The 17,145-nt window shown below is 40.1% G+C and overlaps 1 protein-coding gene across 1 annotated transcript in view; it reads left to right on the top strand.

Annotated features, from left to right (window-relative positions):
* Nucleotides 1–1,835: 1,835 nt before the first annotated feature.
* The window catches only part of LOC129865975 (sodium/hydrogen exchanger 9B2-like), a 117,475-nt gene continuing 102,165 nt past the window's right edge, over nt 1,836–17,145 (top strand). The window contains exons 1-2 of the mRNA XM_055939100.1: nt 1,836–2,100; nt 12,773–12,929. Of these exons, the coding sequence (XP_055795075.1) occupies nt 2,035–2,100; nt 12,773–12,929 (223 nt within the window). The 5' untranslated portion in view covers nt 1,836–2,034. The remainder of the gene's footprint in view (nt 2,101–12,772; nt 12,930–17,145) is intronic.

Below are 17,145 nucleotides of genomic sequence, written 5' to 3'. Positions count from 1 at the left end.
AGCTCTACATACCTCTACATACCTCTATGTAGATCTACATTCCTCTATATACCTCTACATAACTCTACATACCTGTGTTTACCATACATCTACATACCTCTACATACCTCTTTATACCTCTACATACCTCTACATAACTCTACATACCTCTACATACCTCTATATACCTGTGATTACCATACCTCTACATACCTCTACATACCTGTGTTTACCATACCTCTACATAACTCTACATACCTCTACATACCTCTACATACATCTACATACCTCTACATATCTGTGATTACCATAACTCTACATACCTGGGTTTACCATACCTCTACATACCTGTGTTTACCATACCTCTACATACCTCTACATACCTGTGTTTACCATACCTCTACATACCTCTATGTAGATCTACATTCCTCTATATACCTCTACATAAATCTATATACCTCTACATAAATCTACATACCTGTGTTTACCATACCTCTACATAACTCTAAATACCTCTATATACCTCTACATACCTCTATATACATCTACATACCTCTATATACATCTACATACCTCTACACACCTCTATATACCTCTATATACCTCTACATACCTCTATATACATCTACATACCTCTATATGCATCTACATACCTCTACATACCTCTATATACCTCTATATACCTCTATATACATCTACGTACCTCTACATACCTCTATATACCTCTATATACCTCTACATACCTCTATATACATCTACATACCTCTATATACATCTACATACCTCTATATACCTCTACATACCTCTACATACCTCTACATACCTCTACATACCTCTACATACCTCTATATACATCTACATACCTCTACATACCTCTACATACATCTACATACCTCTACATACATCTACATACCTCTACATACCTCTACATACCTCTACATACATCTACATACCTCTACATACCTCTATATACATCTACATACCTCTACATACCTCTACATACCTCTATATACCTCTACATACCTCTACATACCTCTACATACCTCTACATACCTCTACATACCTCTATATACATCTATATACATCTACATACCTCTACATACCTCTACATACCTCTACATACCTCTACATACCTCTACATACCTCTATATACCTCTACATACCTCTATATACATCTACATACCTCTACATACCTCTACATACCTCTACATACCTCTACATACCTCTACATACCTCTACATACCTCTACATACCTCTATATACATCTACATACCTCTACATACCTCTACATACCTCTATATACCTCTACATACCTCTACATACCTCTACATACCTCTACATACCTCTACATACCTCTATATACATCTACATACCTCTACATACCTCTACATACCTCTACATACCTCTACATACCTCTACATACCTCTACATACCTCTATATACCTCTACATACCTCTATATACCTCTATATACCTCTATGTAGATCTTTCCCTTCTTCTTTTCTCTTCCCTCTCTTTATCTTCTTTCTGTGTGTGTGTGTGTGTGTGTGTGTGTGTGTGTGTGTGTGTGTGTGTGTGTGTGTGTGTGTGTGTGTGTGTGTGTGTGTGTGTGTGTGTGTGTGTGTGTGTGTGTGTGTGTGTGTGTGTGTGTGTGTGTGTGTGTGTGTGTGTGTGTCTGATTCGATGATTACACTGTTACAAGGCAGGGCTCAACAGTATAATAACAGACTGTTATTGTCAGTATTGTTTTGGTCACCTGGTTGAACCTCAATGACATGGATGACATGTGTACATCTTTGGCTTTCTGACTGGCTAACACACACACACACACACACACGTGCTCACACACACACGCAGTCACTCTCATCAGTGTATGAGAAGGCACAGACTGTTGTTCCATTGTCTATCTGGCTGTCGGTGTGAGATATCAGTCATTGACTGCTGTTGTTCCATTGTCTCTCTGGCTGTCAGTGTTGGACATCAGTCTTGTGTGAGTGTGTATTTCTGATCAACTGGTCAGTGTGTCTATGTTATCACACCTGTGTGAGCATCAGAGATGGAATTGGACAGTAAGCGCTACTCTCGAATGGAGGAGGATGGAGAACAACATAAAGACACTGAGGTACTATAGCATCTCTCTAACTATCTATCCTCTCTGTCTGTCTGTCTGTCTGTCTGTCTGTCTGTCTGTCTGTCTGTCTGTCTGTCTGTATATATTGTCTGTCTGTCTGTAAATACTGTCTGTCTGTCTGTATATACTGTCTGTCTGTCTGTATATACTGTCTGTCTGTCTGTATATACTGCCTGCCTGCCTGTCTGTCTGTCTGTCTGCCTACCTACCTGCCTGCCTGTCTGTCTGTCTGTCTGCCTGCCTGCCTGCCAGCCTGTCTGTTTATACTGTCTGTCTGTCTGTCTGTCTGTCTGTCTGTCTGTGTCTGAATATACTGCCTGTCTGTCTGCCTGTCTATCTATACTGTCTGTCTGTCTGTCTGTCTGTCTGTCTGTCTGTCTGTCTGTCTGTCTGTCTGAATATACTGCCTGTCTGTCTGCCTGTCTATCTATACTGTCTGTCTGTCTGTCTGTCTGTCTGAATATACTGCCTGTCTGTCTGCCTGTCTGTCTATCTATAATGTTTGTCTATACTGTCTGTCTATCTATACAGTATGTCTGTCTATACTGTATGTCTGTCTATCTATACTGTCTGTCTGTCTGTCTGTCTGTCTGTCTGTCTGTCTGTCTGTCTGTCTGTCTGTCTGTCTGTCTGTCTGTCTGTCTGTCTGTCTACAAGACCACAGCTAGCAAACATGATTCAACTTGTCAGCTAATAATACAGAATAGAGGAAGTGGTTGAGACCTAAAACAACATTTTGAAGCGTCTGGTGTCCCTGAGGAGAGGTTTAAACACCACTGAGGACCTTCACTGTTATATACGGTCATGTACAGGGAGTCACTCTGATTCAGTTCTATACAGGGAGTCACTCTGATTCAGTTCTATACAGGGAGTCACTCTGATTCAGTTATATACAGGGAGTCACTCTGATTCAGTTCTATACAGGGAGTCACTCTGATTCAGTTATATACAGGGAGTCACTCTGATTCAGTTCTATACAGGGAGTTACTCAACTCTGATTCAGTTATATACAGGGAGTCACTCTGATTCAGTTATATACAGGGAGTTACTCTGATTCAGTTCTATACAGGGAGTCACTCTGATTCAGTTATATACAGGGAGTCACTCTGATTCAGTTATATACAGGGAGTTACTCTGATTCAGTTCTATACAGGAAGTTACTCTGATTCAGTTATATACAGGGAGTTACTCAACTCTGATTCAGTTCTATACAGGGAGTCACTCTGATTCAGTTCTATACAGGGAGTTACTCTGATTCAGTTATATACAGGGAGTTACTCTGATTCAGTTCTATACAGGGAGTCACTCTGATTCAGTTATATACAGGGAGTCACTCTGATTCAGTTATATACAGGGAGTTACTCTGATTCAGTTCTATACAGGAAGTTACTCTGATTCAGTTATATACAGGGAGTTACTCAACTCTGATTCAGTTCTATACAGGGAGTCACTCTGATTCAGTTCTATACAGGGAGTTACTCTGATTCAGTTATATACAGGGAGTTACTCTGATTCAGTTATATACAGGGAGTTACTCTGATTCAGTTCTATACAGGAAGTTACTCTGATTCAGTGATATACAGGGAGTCACTCTGATTCAGTTATATACAGGGAGTTACTCTGATTCAGTTCTATACAGGGAGTTAAACTGATTCAGTTATATACAGGGAGTCACTCTGATTCAGTTATATACAGGGAGTTACTCTGATTCAGTTATATACAGGGAGTTACTCTGATTCAGTTGTATACAGGAAGTTACTGATTCAGTTATATACAGGAAGTTACTCTGATTCAGTTATATACAGGGAGTTACTCTGATTCAGTTATATACAGGGAGTTACTCTGATTCAGTTATATACAGGGAGTTACTCAACTCTGATTCAGTTATATACAGGAAGTTACTGATTCAGTTCTATACAGGGAGTTACTCTGATTCAGTTATATACAGGGAGTTACTCTGATTCAGTTATATACAGGGAGTTACTCAACTCTGATTCAGTTATATACAGGAAGTTACTGATTCAGTTCTATACAGGGAGTTACTCTGATTCAGTTCTATACAGGGAGTTACTCTGATTCAGTTCTATACAGGGAGTTACTCTGATTCAGTTATATACAGGGAGTTACTCTGATTCAGTTATATACAGGGAGTTACTGATTCAGTTATATACAGGGAGTTACTCTGATTCAGTTCTATACAGGGAGTCACTCTGATTCAGTGATATACAGGGAGTTACTCTGATTCAGTTCTATACAGGGAGTCACTCTGATTCAGTTATATACAGGGAGTTACTCTGATTCAGTTATATACAGGGAGTTACTCTGATTCAGTTATATACAGGGAGTCACTCTGATTCAGTTATATACAGGGAGTTACTCAACTCTGATTCAGTTCTATACAGGGAGTCACTGATTCAGTTATATACAGGGAGTTACTCTGATTCAGTTATATACAGGGAGTCACTCTGATTCAGTTATATACAGGGAGTTACTCAACTCTGATTCAGTTATATACAGGGAGTCACTCTGATTCAGTTATATACAGGGAGTTACTCAACTCTGATTCAGTTATATACAGGGAGTTAAACTGATTCAGTTATATACAGGGAGTCACTCTGATTCAGTTATATACAGGGAGTTAAACTGATTCAGTTATATACAGGGAGTTAAACTGATTCAGTTATATACAGGGAGTTACTCTGATTCAGTTATATACAGGGAGTCACTCTGATTCAGTTCTATACAGGGAGTTACTCTGATTCAGTTATATACAGGGAGTCACTGATTCAGTTATATACAGGGAGTTACTCTGATTCAGTTCTATACAGGGAGTTACTCAACTCTGATTCAGTTATATACAGGGAGTTACTCTGATTCAGTTATATACAGGGAGTTACTCTGATTCAGTTATATACAGGGAGTCACTCTGATTCAGTTATATACAGGGAGTTACTCAACTCTGATTCAGTGATATACAGGGAGTTACTCTGATTCAGTTCTATACATGGAGTTACTCTGATTCAGTTATATACAGGGAGTCACTCTGATTCAGTTATATACAGGGAGTTACTCTGATTCAGTTCTATACAGGGAGTTACTCTGATTCAGTTATATACAGGGAGTCACTCTGATTCAGTTATATACAGGGAGTTACTCAACTCTGATTCAGTTATATACAGGGAGTTAAACTGATTCAGTTATATACAGGGAGTTACTCTGATTCAGTTATATACAGGAAGTCACTCTGATTCAGTTATATACAGGGAGTCACTCTGATTCAGTTATATACAGGGAGTTACTCTGATTCAGTTCTATACAGGGAGTTACTCTGATTCAGTTATATACAGGGAGTTACTCTGATTCAGTTCTATACAGGGAGTCACTCAACTCTGATTCAGTTCTATACAGGGAGTTACTCTGATTCAGTTCTATACAGGGAGTCACTCTGATTCAGTTATATACAGGGAGTTACTCAACTCTGATTCAGTTATATACAGGGAGTTAAACTGATTCAGTTATATACAGGGAGTTACTCTGATTCAGTTATATACAGGAAGTCACTCTGATTCAGTTATATACAGGGAGTCACTCTGATTCAGTTATATACAGGGAGTTACTCTGATTCAGTTCTATACAGGGAGTTACTCTGATTCAGTTATATACAGGGAGTTACTCTGATTCAGTTATATACATGGAGTTACTCAACTCTGATTCAGTTCTATACAGGGAGTTACTCTGATTCAGTTCTATACAGGGAGTCACTCTGATTCAGTTATATACAGGGAGTTACTCAACTCTGATTCAGTTATATACAGGAAGTTACTCTGATTCAGTGATATACAGGGAGTTACTCTGATTCAGTTCTATACAGGGAGTCACTCTGATTCAGTTATATACAGGGAGTTACTCTGATTCAGTTATATACAGGGAGTCACTCTGATTCAGTTATATACAGGGAGTTACTCTGATTCAGTTCTATACAGGGAGTTAAACTGATTCAGTTATATACAGGAAGTTACTGATTCAGTTCTATACAGGGAGTTACTCTGATTCAGTTATATACAGGGAGTTACTCTGATTCAGTTACATACAGGGAGTCACTCTGATTCAGTTATATACAGGGAGTCACTCTGATTCAGTTATATACAGGGAGTTACTCTGATTCAGTTTTATACAGGAAGTTAAACTGATTCAGTTATATACAGGAAGTTACTGATTCAGTTCTATACAGGGAGTTACTCTGATTCAGTTATATACAGGGAGTTACTCTGATTCAGTTATATACAGGGAGTCACTCTGATTCAGTTATATACAGGGAGTTACTCTGATTCAGTTCTATACAGGGAGTTACTCAACTCTGATTCAGTTCTATACAGGGAGTTAAACTGATTCAGTTATATACAGGGAGTTACTCTGATTCAGTTCTATACAGGGAGTTACTCTGATTCAGTTATATACAGGGAGTTACTCTGATTCAGTTCTATACAGGAAGTTACTCTGATTCAGTGATATACAGGGAGTTACTCTGATTCAGTTATATACAGGAAGTTACTGATTCAGTTATATACAGGAAGTTACTCTGATTCAGTTATATACAGGGAGTTACTCTGATTCAGTTATATACAGGGAGTTACTCTGATTCAGTTATATACAGGAAGTTACTGATTCAGTTATATACAGGAAGTTACTCTGATTCAGTTATATACAGGGAGTTACTCTGATTCAGTTATATACAGGGAGTTACTCTGATTCAGTTCTATACAGGGAGTTACTCTGATTCAGTTATATACAGGGAGTTACTCAACTCTGATTCAGTTCTATACAGGGAGTCACTCTGATTCAGTTCTATACAGGGAGTTACTCTGATTCAGTTCTATACAGGGAGTCACTCTGATTCAGTTATATACAGGAAGTTACTCTGATTCAGTTATATACAGGGAGTTACTCAACTCTGATTCAGTTATATACAGGGAGTTACTCAACTCTGATTCAGTTATATACAGGGAGTCACTCTGATTCAGTTATATACAGGAAGTTACTCTGATTCAGTTCTATACAGGGAGTTACTCTGATTCAGTTACATACAGGGAGTCACTCTGATTCAGTTATATACAGGGAGTCACTCTGATTCAGTTATATACAGGGAGTTACTCTGATTCAGTTTTATACAGGAAGTTAAACTGATTCAGTTATATACAGGAAGTTACTGATTCAGTTCTATACAGGGAGTTACTCTGATTCAGTTATATACAGGGAGTTACTCTGATTCAGTTATATACAGGGAGTCACTCTGATTCAGTTATATACAGGGAGTTACTCTGATTCAGTTCTATACAGGGAGTTACTCAACTCTGATTCAGTTCTATACAGGGAGTTAAACTGATTCAGTTATATACAGGGAGTTACTCTGATTCAGTTCTATACAGGGAGTTACTCTGATTCAGTTATATACAGGGAGTTACTCTGATTCAGTTCTATACAGGAAGTTACTCTGATTCAGTGATATACAGGGAGTTACTCTGATTCAGTTATATACAGGAAGTTACTGATTCAGTTATATACAGGAAGTTACTCTGATTCAGTTATATACAGGGAGTTACTCTGATTCAGTTATATACAGGGAGTTACTCTGATTCAGTTATATACAGGAAGTTACTGATTCAGTTATATACAGGAAGTTACTCTGATTCAGTTATATACAGGGAGTTACTCTGATTCAGTTATATACAGGGAGTTACTCTGATTCAGTTCTATACAGGGAGTTACTCTGATTCAGTTATATACAGGGAGTTACTCAACTCTGATTCAGTTCTATACAGGGAGTCACTCTGATTCAGTTCTATACAGGGAGTTACTCTGATTCAGTTCTATACAGGGAGTCACTCTGATTCAGTTATATACAGGAAGTTACTCTGATTCAGTTATATACAGGGAGTTACTCAACTCTGATTCAGTTATATACAGGGAGTTACTCAACTCTGATTCAGTTATATACAGGGAGTCACTCTGATTCAGTTATATACAGGAAGTTACTCTGATTCAGTTCTATACAGGGAGTTACTCTGATTCAGTTATATACAGGAAGTTACTCTGATTCAGTTATATACAGGGAGTTACTCTGATTCAGTTATATACAGGGAGTTACTCTGATTCAGTTATATACAGGGAGTTACTCTGATTCAGTTCTATACAGGGAGTTACTCTGATTCAGTTCTATACAGGGAGTTACTCTGATTCAGTTATATACAGGGAGTCACTCTGATTCAGTTATATACAGGGAGTTACTCTGATTCAGTTATATACAGGGAGTTACTCTGATTCAGTTATATACAGGAAGTTACTGATTCAGTTATATACAGGGAGTTACTCTGATTCAGTTATATACAGGGAGTTACACTGATTCAGTTATATACAGGGAGTCACTCTGATTCAGTTATATACAGGGAGTTACTCTGATTCAGTTATATACAGGGAGTTACTCTGATTCAGTTATATACAGGGAGTCACTGATTCAGTTATATACAGGGAGTTACTCTGATTCAGTTATATACAGGGAGTTACTCTGATTCAGTTATATACAGGGAGTCACTCTGATTCAGTTATATACAGGGAGTTACTCAACTCTGATTCAGTTCTATACAGGGAGTCACTGATTCAGTTATATACAGGGAGTTACTCTGATTCAGTTATATACAGGGATTCACTCTGATTCAGTTATATACAGGGAGTTACTCAACTCTGATTCAGTGATATACAGGGAGTTACTCTGATTCAGTTCTATACAGGGAGTTACTCTGATTCAGTTATATACAGGGAGTTACTCTGATTCAGTTATATACAGGGAGTTACTCAACTCTGATTCAGTTATATACAGGGAGTCACTGATTCAGTTATATACAGGGAGTTACTCTGATTCAGTTATATACAGGGAGTCACTCTGATTCAGTTATATACAGGGAGTTACTCTGATTCAGTTCTATACAGAGAGTTACTCTGATTCAGTTATATACAGGGAGTCACTCTGATTCAGTTATATACAGGGAGTTACTCAACTCTGATTCAGTTATATACAGGGAGTTAAACTGATTCAGTTATATACAGGGAGTCACTCTGATTCAGTTATATACAGGGAGTTAAACTGATTCAGTTATATACAGGGAGTTAAACTGATTCAGTTATATACAGGGAGTTACTCTGATTCAGTTATATACAGGGAGTCACTCTGATTCAGTTCTATACAGGGAGTTACTCTGATTCAGTTATATACAGGGAGTCACTGATTCAGTTCTATACAGGGAGTTACTCTGATTCAGTTATATACAGGGAGTCACTCTGATTCAGTTATATACAGGGAGTTACTCAACTCTGATTCAGTGATATACAGGGAGTTACTCTGATTCAGTTCTATACAGGGAGTTACTCTGATTCAGTTATATACAGGGAGTCACTCTGATTCAGTTATATACAGGGAGTCACTCTGATTCAGTTATATACAGGGAGTTACTCAACTCTGATTCAGTTATATACAGGGAGTTAAACTGATTCAGTTATATACAGGGAGTTACTCTGATTCAGTTATATACAGGAAGTCACTCTGATTCAGTTATATACAGGGAGTCACTCTGATTCAGTTATATACAGGGAGTTACTCTGATTCAGTTCTATACAGGGAGTTACTCTGATTCAGTTATATACAGGGAGTTACTCTGATTCAGTTCTATACAGGGAGTCACTCAACTCTGATTCAGTTATATACAGGGAGTTACTCTGATTCAGTTCTATACAGGGAGTCACTCTGATTCAGTTATATACAGGGAGTTACTCAACTCTGATTCAGTTATATACAGGGAGTTAAACTGATTCAGTTATATACAGGGAGTTACTCTGATTCAGTTATATACAGGAAGTCACTCTGATTCAGTTATATACAGGGAGTCACTCTGATTCAGTTATATACAGGGAGTTACTCTGATTCAGTTCTATACAGGGAGTTACTCTGATTCAGTTATATACAGGGAGTTACTCTGATTCAGTTCTATACAGGGAGTTAAACTGATTCAGTTATATACAGGGAGTTACTCTGATTCAGTTCTATACAGGGAGTCACTCTGATTCAGTTATATACAGGGAATTACTCAACTCTGATTCAGTTCTATACAGGGAGTTACTCTGATTCAGTTCTATACAGGGAGTCACTCTGATTCAGTTATATACAGGGAGTTACTCAACTCTGATTCAGTTATATACAGGAAGTTACTCTGATTCAGTGATATACAGGGAGTTACTCTGATTCAGTTCTATACAGGGAGTCACTCTGATTCAGTTATATACAGGGAGTTACTCTGATTCAGTTATATACAGGGAGTCACTCTGATTCAGTTATAGACAGGGAGTTACTCTGATTCAGTTATATACAGGAAGTTAAACTGATTCGGTTATATACAGGAAGTTACTGATTCAGTTCTATACAGGGAGTTACTCTGATTCAGTTATATACAGGGAGTTACTCTGATTCAGTTATATACAGGGAGTCACTCTGATTCAGTTATATACAGGGAGTTACTCTGATTCAGTTCTATACAGGGAGTTACTCAACTCTGATTCAGTTCTATACAGGGAGTTAAACTGATTCAGTTATATACAGGGAGTTACTCTGATTCAGTTCTATACAGGGAGTTACTCTGATTCAGTTATATACAGGGAGTTACTCTGATTCAGTTCTATACAGGAAGTTACTCTGATTCAGTGATATACAGGGAGTTACTCTGATTCAGTTATATACAGGAAGTTACTGATTCAGTTATATACAGGAAGTTACTCTGATTCAGTTATATACAGGGAGTTACTCTGATTCAGTTATATACAGGGAGTTACTCTGATTCAGTTATATACAGGAAGTTACTGATTCAGTTATATACAGGAAGTTACTCTGATTCAGTTATATACAGGGAGTTACTCTGATTCAGTTATATACAGGGAGTTACTCTGATTCAGTTCTATACAGGGAGTTACTCTGATTCAGTTATATACAGGGAGTTACTCAACTCTGATTCAGTTCTATACAGGGAGTCACTCTGATTCAGTTCTATACAGGGAGTTACTCTGATTCAGTTCTATACAGGGAGTCACTCTGATTCAGTTATATACAGGAAGTTACTCTGATTCAGTTATATACAGGGAGTTACTCAACTCTGATTCAGTTATATACAGGGAGTTACTCAACTCTGATTCAGTTATATACAGGGAGTCACTCTGATTCAGTTATATACAGGAAGTTACTCTGATTCAGTTCTATACAGGGAGTTACTCTGATTCAGTTATATACAGGAAGTTACTCTGATTCAGTTATATACAGGGAGTTACTCTGATTCAGTTATATACAGGGAGTTACTCTGATTCAGTTATATACAGGGAGTTACTCTGATTCAGTTCTATACAGGGAGTTACTCTGATTCAGTTATATACAGGAAGTTACTCTGATTCAGTTATATACAGGGAGTTACTCTGATTCAGTTATATACAGGGAGTCACTCTGATTCAGTTCTATACAGGGAGTTACTCTGATTCAGTTATATACAGGGAGTTACACTGATTCAGTTATATACAGGGAGTCACTCTGATTCAGTTATATACAGGGAGTTACTCTGATTCAGTTCTATACAGGGAGTTACTCTGATTCAGTTATATACAGGGAGTCACTGATTCAGTTATATACAGGGAGTTACTCTGATTCAGTTATATACAGGGAGTCACTCTGATTCAGTTATATACAGGGAGTTACTCTGATTCAGTTCTGGTCTAAAGTAGTGCACTATCTACTCACTGGACTCTGGTCTAAAGTAGTGCACTATCTACTCACTGGGCTCTGGTCTAAAGTAGTGCACTATCTACTCACTAGACTCTGGTCTAAAGTAGTGCACTATCTACTCACTGGACTCTGGTCTAAAGTAGTGCACTATCTACTCACTAGACTCTAGTCTAAAGTAGTGCACTATCTACTCACTAGACTCTAGTCAAAAGTAGTGCACTATCTACTCACTGGGCTCTGGTCTAAAGTAGTGCACTATCTACTCACTGGGCTCTGGTCTAAAGTAGTGCACTATCTACTCACTGGGTTCTGGTCTAAAGTAGTGCACTATCTACTCACTGGGCTCTGGTCTAAAGTAGTGCACTATCTACTCACTGGACTCTGGTCTAAAGTAGTGCACTATCTACTCACTGGGCTCTGGTCTAAAGTAGTGCACTATCTACTCACTGGGCTCTGGTCTAAAGTAGTGCACTATCTACTCACTAGACTCTAGTCTAAAGTAGTGCACTATCTACTCACTAGACTCTAGTCAAAAGTAGTGCACTATCTACTCACTGGGCTCTGGTCTAAAGTAGTGCACTATCTACTCACTGGGCTCTGGTCTAAAGTAGTGCACTATCTACTCACTGGGTTCTGGTCTAAAGTAGTGCACTATCTACTCACTGGGCTCTGGTCTAAAGTAGTGCACTATCTACTCACTGGACTCTGGTCTAAAGTAGTGCACTATCTACTCACTGGGCTCTGGTCTAAAGTAGTGCACTATCTACTCACTGGGCTCTGGTCTAAAGTAGTGCACTATATAGGAAATATAATGTATTTTGGAACACCGAAAACGATTAACTCTGACCTCCCTAGGCTGTGGGCGTGGCGAATGCCCAGTGCACCATGGGAGAGGAGACGAAGTGTAATGACATCACAGTGATCGTTTCTAAATCCACCCCTTTCCGGATCGCCCCACTGAAACACTGTCTAAAGGCTCCGTCTGGACTCCTGGCATATCTCATCACCACAGGTACTGAAACACTGTCTAAAGGCTCCGTCTGGACTCCTGGCATATCTCATCACCACAGGTACTGATACACTGTTTAAAGGCTGGACTCCTGGCATATCTCATCACCACAGGTACTGATACACTGTTTAAAGACTCCGTCTGGACTCCTGGCATATCTCATCACCACAGGTACTGATACACTGTTTAAAGACTGGACTCCTGGCATATCTCATCACCACAGGAACTGAAACACTGTTTAAAGACTGGACTCCTGGCATATCTCATCACCACAGGTACTGATACACTGTTTAAAGACTGGACTCCTGGCATATCTCATCACCACAGGTACTGATACACTGTTTAAAGACTGGACTCCTGGCATATCTCATCACCACAGGTACTGATACACTGTTTAAAGACTGGACTCCTGGCATATCTCATCACCACAGGTACTGATACACTGTTTAAAGACTGGACTCCTGGCATATCTCATCACCACAGGTACTGATACACTGTTTAAAGGCTGGACTCCTGGCATATCTCATCACCACAGGTACTGATACACTGTTTAAAGGCTGGACTCCTGGCATATCTGTGTGTGTGTGTGTGTGTGTGTGTGTGTGTGTGTGTGTGTGTGTGTGTGTGTGTGTGTGTGTGTGTGTGTGTGTGTGTGTGTGTGTGTGTGTGTGTGTGTTGGGGATCAAATTATTAATGATTAAGACATTCAGCTTGATATAAATTGCTAACTACTGCGGTATCCAGCTGACAATGTTAAACTGAGGGTTGATCTGATTACTCCCTCCATCTAGTGTGTGTTAACCCTTTGTCTCCCTCTATCTAGTGTGTGTTAACCCTTTGTCTCCCTCTATCTAGTGTGTGTTAACCCTTTGTCTCCCTCCCTCTATCTAGTGTGTGTTAACCCTTTGTCTCCCTCCCTCTATCTAGTGTGTGTTAACCCTTTGTGTGTCTCCCTCTATCTAGTGTGTGTTAACCCTTTGTGTGTCTCCCTCTATCTAGTGTGTGTTAACCCTTTGTCTCCCTCTATCTAGTGTGTGTTAACCCTTTGTCTCCCTCCCTCCATCTAGTGTGTGTTAACCCTTTGTGTCCCTCCCTCTATCTAGTGTGTGTTAACCCTTTGTGTGTCTCCCTCTATCTAGTGTGTGTTAACCCTTTGTGTGTCTCCCTCTATCTAGTGTGTGTTAACCCTTTGTGTGTCTCCCTCTATCTAGTGTGTGTTAACCCTTTGTCTCCCTCTATCTAGTGTGTGTTAACCCTTTGTCTCCCTCCCTCTATCTAGTGTGTGTTAACCCTTTGTGTCCCTCCCTCTATCTAGTGTGTGTTAACCCTTTGTCTCCCTCTATCTAGTGTGTGTTAACCCTTTGTGTGTCTCCCTCTATCTAGTGTGTGTTAACCCTTTGTCTCCCTCCCTCTATCTAGTGTGTGTTAACCCTTTGTCTCCCTCTATCTAGTGTGTGTTAACCCTTTGTGTCCCTCCCTCTATCTAGTGTGTGTTAACCCTTTGTCTCCCTCCCTCTATCTAGTGTGTGTTAACCCTTTGTCTCCCTCTATCTAGTGTGTGTTAACCCTTTGTCTCCCTCCATCTATCTAGTGTGTGTTAACCCTTTGTCTCCCTCTATCTAGTGTGTGTTAACCCTTTGTCTCCCTCCCTCTATCTAGTGTGTGTTAACCCTTTGTCTCCCTCTATCTAGTGTGTGTTAACCCTTTGTCTCCCTCTATCTAGTGTGTGTTAACCCTTTGTCTCCCTCTATCTAGTGTGTGTTAACCCTTTGTGTCCCTCCCTCTATCTAGTGTGTGTTAACCCTTTGTCTCCCTCCCTCTATCTAGTGTGTGTTAACCCTTTGTCTCCCTCTATCTAGTGTGTGTTAACCCTTTGTCTCCCTCTATCTAGTGTGTGTTAACCCTTTGTGTCCCTCTATCTAGTGTGTGTTAACCCTTTGTGTGTCTCCCTCCCTCTATCTAGTGTGTGTTAACCCTTTGTGTGCCTCCCTCTATCTAGTGTGTGTTAACCCTTTGTGTGTCTCCCTCCCTCTATCTAGTGTGTGTTAACCCTTTGTGTGTCTCCCTCTATCTAGTGTGTGTTAACCCTTTGTGTCCCTCCCTCTATCTAGTGTGTGTTAACCCTTTGTGTGTCTCCCTCTATCTAGTGTGTGTTAACCCTTTGTGTGCCTCCCTCTATCTAGTGTGTGTTAACCCTTTGTCTCCCTCCATCTATCTAGTGTGTGTTAACCCTTTGTCTCCCTCTATCTAGTGTGTGTTAACCCTTTGTCTCCCTCCCTCTATCTAGTGTGTGTTAACCCTTTGTCTCCCTCTATCTAGTGTGTGTTAACCCTTTGTCTCCCTCTATCTAGTGTGTGTTAACCCTTTGTCTCCCTCTATCTAGTGTGTGTTAACCCTTTGTGTCCCTCCCTCTATCTAGTGTGTGTTAACCCTTTGTGTCCCTCCCTCTATCTAGTGTGTGTTAACCCTTTGTCTCCCTCCATCTATCTAGTGTGTGTTAACCCTTTGTCTCCCTCTATCTAGTGTGTGTTAACCCTTTGTGTGTCTCCCTCCCTCTATCTAGTGTGTGTTAACCCTTTGTGTGTCTCCCTCTATCTAGTGTGTGTTAACCCTTTGTGTGTCTCCCTCTATCTAGTGTGTGTTAACCCTTTGTGTGTCTCCCTCTATCTAGTGTGTGTTAACCCTTTGTGTGTCTCCCTCTATCTAGTGTGTGTTAACCCTTTGTCTCCCTCCCTCTATCTAGTGTGTGTTAACCCTTTGTCTCCCTCTATCTAGTGTGTGTTAACCCTTTGTGTCCCTCCCTCTATCTAGTGTGTGTTAACCCTTTGTCTCCCTCTATCTAGTGTGTGTTAACCCTTTGTGTCCCTCCCTCTATCTAGTGTGTGTTAACCCTTTGTCTCCCTCTATCTAGTGTGTGTTAACCCTTTGTCTCCCTCCCTCTATCTAGTGTGTGTTAACCCTTTGTGTCTCCCTCTATCTAGTGTGTGTTAACCCTTTGTGTCCCTCTATCTAGTGTGTGTTAACCCTTTGTGTGTCTCCCTCTATCTAGTGTGTGTTAACCCTTTGTGTCTCCCTCTATCTAGTGTGTGTTAACCCTTTGTCTCCCTCCCTCTATCTAGTGTGTGTTAACCCTTTGTGTGTCTCCCTCTATCTAGTGTGTGTTAACCCTTTGTCTCCCTCCCTCTATCTAGTGTGTGTTAACCCTTTGTCTCCCTCTATCTAGTGTGTGTTAACCCTTTGTCTCCCTCTATCTAGTGTGTGTTAACCCTTTGTGTCCCTCCCTCTATCTAGTGTGTGTTAACCCTTTGTGTCTCCCTCTATCTAGTGTGTGTTAACCCTTTGTCTCCCTCCCTCTATCTAGTGTGTGTTAACCCTTTGTCTCCCTCTATCTAGTGTGTGTTAACCCTTTGTCTCCCTCCCTCTATCTAGTGTGTGTTAACCCTTTGTGTGTCTCCCTCCCTCTATCTAGTGTGTGTTAACCCTTTGTGTGTCTCCCTCTATCTAGTGTGTGTTAACCCTTTGTCTCCCTCCCTCTATCTAGTGTGTGTTAACCCTTTGTCTCCCTCTATCTAGTGTGTGTTAACCCTTTGTCTCCCTCTATCTAGTGTGTGTTAACCCTTTGTGTGTCTCCCTCTATCTAGTGTGTGTTAACCCTTTGTGTGTCTCCCTCTATCTAGTGTGTGTTAACCCTTTGTCCCTCCCTCTATCTAGTGTGTGTTAACCCTTTGTCTCCCTCTATCTAGTGTGTGTTAACCCTTTGTGTCCCTCCCTCTATCCAGTGGGTGTTAACCCTTTGTGTCTCCCTCTATCTAGTGTGTGTTAACCCTTTGTGTGTCTCCCTCTATCTAGTGTGTGTTAACCCTTTGTGTCTCCCTCTATCTAGTGTGTGTTAACCCTTTGTCTCCCTCCCTCTATCTAGTGTGTGTTAACCCTTTGTCTCCCTCCCTCTATCTAGTGTGTGTTAACCCTTTGTCTCCCTCCCTCTATCTAGTGTGTGTTAACCCTTTGTGTCTCCCTCTATCTAGTGTGTGTTAACCCTTTGTCTCCCTCCCTCTATCTAGTGTGTGTTAACCCTTTGTCTCCCTCTATCTAGTGTGTGTTAACCCTTTGTCTCCCTCTATCTAGTGTGTGTTAACCCTTTGTCTCCCTCCCTCTATCTAGTGTGTGTTAACCCTTTGTCTCCCTCTATCTAGTGTGTGTTAACCCTTTGTGTGTCTCC

Source organism: Salvelinus fontinalis, chromosome 11 (assembly GCF_029448725.1).
Source record: "Salvelinus fontinalis isolate EN_2023a chromosome 11, ASM2944872v1, whole genome shotgun sequence".
Taxonomy (NCBI): Eukaryota; Metazoa; Chordata; class Actinopteri; order Salmoniformes; family Salmonidae; genus Salvelinus; species Salvelinus fontinalis.
The sequence above is the reverse complement of the archived record's forward strand: the minus strand, read 5'-3'. Positions and strand labels throughout refer to the sequence as shown.